Source organism: Natator depressus, chromosome 6 (genome assembly GCF_965152275.1).
Source record: "Natator depressus isolate rNatDep1 chromosome 6, rNatDep2.hap1, whole genome shotgun sequence".
Taxonomy (NCBI): Eukaryota; Metazoa; Chordata; order Testudines; family Cheloniidae; genus Natator; species Natator depressus.
Genome location: NC_134239.1, coordinates 28,559,169 through 28,567,023, shown reverse-complemented (window position 1 = coordinate 28,567,023; position 7,855 = coordinate 28,559,169). Strand labels below are relative to the sequence as shown.

At 44.0% G+C, this 7,855-nt stretch overlaps 1 protein-coding gene across 1 annotated transcript in view; it reads left to right on the top strand.

Moving 5' to 3' along the window:
• Positions 1–1,954: 1,954 nt before the first annotated feature.
• Positions 1,955–7,855, top strand: part of TMEM86A (transmembrane protein 86A) — a 42,872-nt gene continuing 36,971 nt past the window's right edge. Inside the window, exon 1 of the mRNA XM_074954875.1 lies at positions 1,955–2,124. Coding sequence (XP_074810976.1) covers positions 2,104–2,124 — 21 coding nt within the window. The 5' untranslated portion in view covers positions 1,955–2,103. The remainder of the gene's footprint in view (positions 2,125–7,855) is intronic.

Below are 7,855 nucleotides of genomic sequence, written 5' to 3'. Positions count from 1 at the left end.
GAAAATAACAGAACGCCACTAGCCATCACCTTCAGCCTGCAACTAAAACCTCTCCAGCGCATCATCAAAGATTTACAACCTATCCTGAAAAATGATCCCTCACTCTCACAGATCTTGGGAAACAGACCAGTCCTCACTTACAGACAGCCCCCCAACCTGAAGCAAATACTCTCCAGCAACCACACACCACACAACAAAAACACTACCGCAGGAACCTACCTTGCAACAAAGCCCGATGCCAACTCTGTCACATATTTATTCAAGTGACACCATCATAGAATCATAGAATATCAGGGTTGGAAGGGACCTCAGGAGGTCATCTAGTCCAATCCCCTGCTCAAAGCAGGACCAATCCCCAACTAAATCATCCCAGCCAGGGCTAGGACCTAATCACATTAGCCACGCCATCAGGGGCTCGTTCACCTGCACATCTACCAATGTGATATATGCCATCATGTGCCAGCAATGCCCCTCTGCCATGTACATTGGCCAAACCAGACAGTCTCTATGCAAAAGAATAAATGGACACAAATCTGACATCAGGAATCATAACATTCAAAAACCGGTAGGAGAACACTTCAACCTCTCTGGCCACTCAGTAAAAGATTTAAGGGTGGCAATTTTGCAACAGAAAAGCTTCAAAAACAGACTCCAGTGAGAAACTGCTGAGCTTGAATTAATATGCAAACTAGATACCAATAACTTGGGTTTGAATAGAGACTGGGAATGGCTGGGTCATTACACATATTGAATCTATTTCCCTATGTTAAGTATTCTCACACCTTCTTGTCAACTGTCTAAATGGGCCATCTTGATTATCACTACAAAAGTTTTTTTCTCCTGCTGATAATAGCTCATCTTAACTAATTAGCCTCTTACAGTTTGTATGGCAACTTTAACCTTCTCTATGTGTATATATATATATCTTCTTACTGTATGTTCCATTCTGTGCATCCGATGAAGTGGGCTGTAGCCCACGAAAGCTTATGCTCTCATAAATTTGCGAGTCTCTAAGGTGCCACAAGTACTCCTGTTCTTATATTTAGATTGTAACCTCTGCAGGGTATGCATCATGGCCTTCCTGATCTGTAGTTTGCCTAGCACATGTTTGGTGCATATTATAAGAAATGATAACTTATTGATGGGCATATATCTATTGTGTAATTCAGTTGGTGGTCTGACACATAATGATTGATGGTGTTATTTTAATATTTTGATGGTGTTATTTTAATTGATGGTGTTATTTTAATATTTTCCACTATGGTTTACTTGAAAGGATTCACGAGTCCCGTTTTATATATATAAAGGTTGGTAAACTATAAGCAGTTTGGAGAGTAGGGCAAAAACTGGGAAGATCTGGATCTACTTTTTTGTTGCCCTGTAGCAACTAGATGTGCCATATTCCAGAAGACTTTGGCACACTAGTAGCAGGTGAGTGAGCCCTTTAGGAAGTGGAATTTGGGAGTCGGAGCACAAAAACAGCAGGGTCCATCAGAATCCATGTATAGAATAAGTTTTTTGCAGCACTAGGATTCCAAGATGTGCTGGATTCTAGAATTTTGTGGCACATAAGTAGCAACTGGACATTTTCTTTATTTGGGAGCTGGGTCGTGAAAATCAGCAGGCTTTTCTGGAAGGATCTGATTTTTACTCACATGTATTTGTGAGTGTATGTGTTTATGCACGTGTCTGTAAGTGTACCCATGTTTTGGTGTGCGAGTACGTGTGTGCATTGAAACCTACTGTGGACATCAGGCGGACAGGAGGGGAGGGGAAGAAGTGGAAAACTGCCAGCCTATTCCTCTCCCCTTATGAGCTGAGTCTATTGAGCTGCAGGTTGTGAGCCTAGAGAGGAAGGCAGAGGGAGGGGCGACTGAGACAGAGCTAACTAGTGTCACAGCCCCAGCTCCCCTCCCTTCAGCCCATTGGCTCCGGCCTTTATGATGTCATTGCGTTCTAAAAAAGAACCCAGAAAACAATCGGCATTGAGAAAAAACAGATATATTTTCTGATCCTATTTAAAGGGAAAGCGCCAGGCACCGGGACCCAGCCGCAGAGCCAGAGTCAGGGACTGCAGTTCAGCTTGAAGCCTACCGAGAAGACATGGTGTCGCCGGTCACAGTGGTGAGTGCACACGGGGCTTTGCATGGATTGGAGACGAAACCGGAACAGTAACAATGAAAAACCCAACTTTTTTTTTTTTTGAGAAGGGGAACCTGTATACATGGGGCGGAGTGAGGGGGGACGAGGACTGGCCCCATGCTGGGTTGCGTTCAGGATCGCTGCCCCACCAGGGACCGGAGTAATGCGTTGCGGCTGCTGCCTTGGGTTGTTAAAGCCGATTCTCCATCAGCTTGTTGGCTCTGGGGAGAGGGAGGGAGTTAGTAATAGGGGGCCAGAATCTGATTCCTCAGGCTCAAGGCTACCATCTTCTCCAGCCTGTGCCTTCCTCTGCTGGGATGTGTGTGTGGGGGGAGAATTAATACCAGGGGGGTGGGGGATGGGAATCCTGCGAAAAAGTGCATCGGATGAAAACACCGTGCACGTGAGCGGGAAGCGTGACTTTGTTGATTTCTCTGGTCTCGCCGGTTGGACGCTGTCTGAGTGATGGAGAAGGAGAGCCCTGCTCGGTCAGCCCCCCTCTCGCTCGCCCAGCAGCCTGAGCAGAGCCGCCCCATCATTTCTCTAAGGAGCAGCAGGCACTGTCCTATTGCTATTCGTGCTATGTTTGTGATTTATGTGCCTGGGCGCGGATCTGTCAATATCCCCGTGCGCACTGCACATCTGGGAACCTCTGTGCTGTATGCCCGTGTGGGAGGGATGTGCAATGTGTATGGACCAGCTCTCTAGCAGCGTGCCTGGGTGTGCATCAGAGGTGTAATGCAGCCTTGTCCACTCACCAGGATAGAGGGATCCTCTGGGGAGTTAAAAAAAAAAAAGTTAATGTCCTCCCTTCACATTATAATAATTTATCCCGATGCATTATGTTCTTCCTCTCGCCCTTCAGTCTGGATCAGTAGCTGCAATAGTGGTGGTGGAAGAGGGGATAATCCCTAGCCTCTGTGCCTGGGCTGGCTAATTATCATGACAATTTTGCAAGGCAGTCATCATATTTGTGGCTGGCCGTGTGTTTATGCTCTTCCAATACTACAAAAATATCTCTGTAGGCCCAGTTAAAGTAGATAAAATATTCAGAAAACAGTTGGTATTAGCCAGAAATGCCCACCAATATTTTAAAATATTCCGTGTATTGTTTTTCATGCAACATTCAGACCAGCAGTGAAAAGCAAGGTAGGTACTTGGTGTACCAGATAAATTTCCAGTTATACAAGTATCAGTGTAAATTATCAGTACAACATCCATTGGAGATGGTATCACATCCCCCTTTCATAATGGAATGTTCTATTTTACTGCACTTTGGTTCCTGTAGGATAATTTTTAAAACACTGCATAGGTGAAAGACCTTTTTTTCTCTAAAAAAAGAAATCACTGTTAAATTTCAGTGTTTATTAACATTAAAGTATATTGTTCATAGGGGATCATGACTGCATTGTAAATTGTATACACTGATATATCCCAAACATCATATGTTTGGCCTTTTGGCAGGGGACAGGGAGGGAAGCAAAGAACAGATTCGCAAAAAGAAAAGGAGTACTTGTGGCACCTTAGAGACTAACCAATTTATTTGAGCATAAGCTTTTGTGAGCTACAGCTCACTTCATCGGATGCATCGGAGCTGTAGCTCACGAAAGCTTATGCTCAAATATATTGGTTAGTCTCTAAGGTGCCACAAGTACTCCTTTTCTTTTTGCGAATACAGACTAACACGGCTGTTACTCTGAAAAGAACAGATTGCAACTTCACCTCCTGTCAAAATAGGAAAGAAAATGAACAATTATGTACATGGCAATATAATATTGTATTATATATTATATATATAAATACAAATATTGCTAGGAATGGACAAAATTCTTACACCCATGAAATTAAGAGCAAAATTTGACCCAGAATGTGTAAAAAAAATTCTGAAAAACATTTCAAGGTCTACAGTTGTAACTGGGTATTGCCCATCTTGTTATTTATTACTAGCAGAAGCCAGTATTAAGATGCCTAGTTGTATTTTTCTCTTTCCATTTTCTTTTGGCAGAGTCAGTGTCCTCAAAATATACCTGGACCTGAAACACTGCTTGCAATTTTGCCAGAGACAGGATTGATGTATCTGTTCCTTTTGCCACCTGAGTAATTTCAGGGGGTGAAAATTCTCTCTCTCCTGCTGAACATAATTCATAAAGGCTCAGGACGGAAGGAAAAATATGTTGTAGCTGTTATAGGTAACTTTCCTTGCTGCCTTCACTGTATTCAGAAATCTTGTGTATTCCATCAGACAGCGTTGCTGTAATAGATCTGCTCTTTTCTGCCTTTCTGCTGAGATTCTCCCGTTCCTTTCCAGTGATGTGGGAACCTTCTCTAAGTAAAATTGAGTTTCAGTTGTTTTAGTGATCAGCTTCTCTCCTGCTCCTCCCCCAGGCGGTCTGCTCCTCATTTTATTCTCTGGACCCCTCAGTTATATCCATATTCCGAGCTCTGCCTTGGTTTTCCAAGTCTCTTTGAGCTTTCCTGTTACCCAGGATGCTCTTTTTTGGTAAATCCTTTCAGAAAGAGACCATTTTGCTTATAATTTTCCTGTGGACTTTTGCCTGCACTTCTGTGTCCATTTGTGGTTCTCATCTGCAGACTCAGTTGTCCAGATTATCAGATTTCTGGCTTGACAGAACCTCTGCTTCTTCCTCCTCAGAGACCAGTGAGGGCTGTATTGGCCCAAGTTCAGCTCTACTATTGCTCTTTCCCAGCAGTAGCTGCTCCAGATGAAGTGCAGGCAACTCTTCTCTTCGTCCTTCACCAAGCCAGAAGCAGCACCATGGCCTTTTTTTTTTTTAATTATTATTATTGAGGCTTTCATCCTGTAAACTGATCAGAATTTCTGTCTTTGAGACTCGGTCCCCCTTTTCCTCGTGTCACAAGGCATCTTTGGACTTTATGCACACATGCATTGGTGCACCCAGTATCATAAGATATATCCCTACATTTGCATGTGTGTATATCTTCCACGACCTTGCCTTAATTTAAATAGACAACCCCACATATACCCTTACACTAATATACTAACACAAATACATCTACCTAGTGTAATGGATTGGATTTTCCTAACATAATCCGTATTTTCATGTACTTGAGTGGTTCACAGTTCACTTGAAAATGGGTAAAAACCAAAACACTTTTGAAACCCCCGATTTTTTTTTTGTAAGAATTAATTAAGATTCTTACAAAAAAAGAATTTTTTGTGCCTTCATGTGCTCTCCTATTTCCAGGACACAAATAGTTTATCTGACTGAGTTTAACTGACAAATCTATAGCTGCATCAGGAATAACTAAGTGTTAGTCAGCAGGTTAAACAGTCCCTTCACTACAGCACTTAGCCCAGAGATATTAGGCATCAGCAATTGATATTGATTTGTCATCTTCCTGTTTTCAAAGTACTCTGGCCAATGGCTCTCTTTGAAGTGATTCCCTTGTGCTTTACATCAAAGCTAGAAGTTCTTTGATCAAAACACTTCAAAAGCAGTAGGTGCAAAGACTCTTTACCTTGTCTTTGACAGGCCTGCACAATAGTTTGCTGTCTCACATTCCAGTGACTGTCCCTTGCAGTCAGTGCAACCGTCATAAAGAGGTGAATCGGTCTTTAGAGCCTGAATTAAAATAACTTTGAAATATCATGCAAACGTTGTTAATTTCTCTTTTTATCCTCTTAAGGGGCAACCTTTGAAGTTCACTCTTAGTGCGTATGTTCTAGAACATGTTTAAAACCAGACCGTGTAGGCTAGGTAAAGGTCATTGTGAGGGGGCAGCTGCCCCTCACTGGCAGAAAAGGGGTTAAAAGGAGCCCAAGGGAGGCTGTGCTGGAGGCAGCCAGTTAGAAAGGGGCTGAGAGGAGTAGCCAATCATGGCCTGGCAAGCCCATATAAGAAGGGCTGCAGTCAGAACAGACTGGAACTCAAGGGGAGAAGCCCAGTACCTGGGACAATTCAGTGCTGCAAGCAGGGACTGGGGAGCTAGAGAGTGCTCCTGGCTGGCTGCTAGGGCCGGCAGGCTGAGGCCCTGAGGTAAGGGCAGAAGAGGGTGCTGGAACTGCATGGGAAGCGGCCTTGGGACAATGAACTGCAGTTGCCACTGAGGGAAGAGGCTGGGTGGAGATTGCAGGTCCCCTGGAAGGGGAGAACCCAGTGTGGCACAGCTGGAGCGCAGTGTCATGAAGAGGATGCTGTGCTCCTAGGAGTAATGTGTGTCCAGGAGCAGAGATGACGGTGGGTGAGATACCACCAGAAGAGGGTGCAGAGCTAATTCCCAAGACCACCAGTAGGAGGTGCTGTAGTGGTGAGTCGCACCCGTCACAGTAATACACAGGTTTGTCCTAAAGGAATGTGGGTTTACCTCAATTTACATATTAGCAGTAAACAAAACCATCAAGCTAAACCAGTGGAGGTTATCCTCAGACTGAACTTGAGAGACAGAGAATTAATATGGCTCCAACACCCCAGAGAGACACTGGAGACTGAATCCCCAGGAAGCCTTCCTGACTTTCAGGACAAAGACAATTCCTTTGGAGGAAGTACAAGGGACAGAGAGAGACTCCATCTTTATCTTACCCCTGAGGAGACAAAGGAATCAAATGAACACTTTATGTGCTATGTATTGGTTCCTGGCCAGAGGGTCTAGACAGCCATGCTGGACCAAGAATGATTAGTGAGAAAACTACCTTGAGCACTATCTGTAGCTTGTTAAGTTAGGACTTAGCCATTAGAAAGTGTATTTTTACTTTTGTTTGTAACCCATTCTACCTTCTACTTGGGATCACTTAACCTTGCTGTATTTTTCACTGTAATCCAGCCCAGGGCTGTGTTTGAATGGTAAGGCTTGTTAACTTCAGTTAAAATGATAAGTTGTACTTTTGTCTCTTCAAAGGAGCAATGAATCTTATCACTTCCCTGAGTGTTCCTAGAGAGGGCTGGGGCTTTAGGACAGATGGTTCTGGGGAAATTCAGAAGTGGGGGTGTGTTGGGGTCCATGGCTAGTGGAGACCTGGGTGGGGCTGTTGTGTTGTAGGCAGATGGTTGGGGCCAGAGTGCAGAACCAGGACTGAACGGCACACAGACACTCAGGAAAATACATGCTTGTCTGTTGTTGATCAGGCTGTGAGCCACAGCAGCAGAGCATTTAAGGCACACAGGGCAGCTGATGACACAACGTCTCACTGGTCTGTGTTGAACCCCAAAATATTGCACTGTGTGAAATTACATCTTAAAAGTGAATTGTGGAGCAGAAAATAGACTAGTGCCCTTCAGTTGTGCTTGCCCAATGACAAAGTCAAGCTTTTTTAACAGTTGGTTTCTGCTTGTTTTCCCCCTTGAAATACAAAGTCTGCATTCCCCTCTTGTTTGCTGGAGGACTTTGGTAAAACCTGAGGAGGACTGGAACAGCGATAAGACATGAAGCTGTAACCAGAGCAGCACCTGCTCCATTCTGCAGTAGAAGTGGGAAAAGAAACTGACTTTTAGGCAGTCAGTGTTCTGGTCCTCCACCGATCTTGTAAAAGTTGGCAGAAGAAAATGATGAGTCTTTATATTTCGTAAGGGAGCAGCAAAGTCAAAACCAACTGCTTTGCAGTTCACCTTGAACAGTATGCTGGGATAGCTGACTAACAGGCTGAAAGGTGGATGTGGGATATCCTGGGCGTATACCACAAAGGCATTATTACCGGATACAAGACCAGATTAGCACATGGAATTGTTTTTGGTTA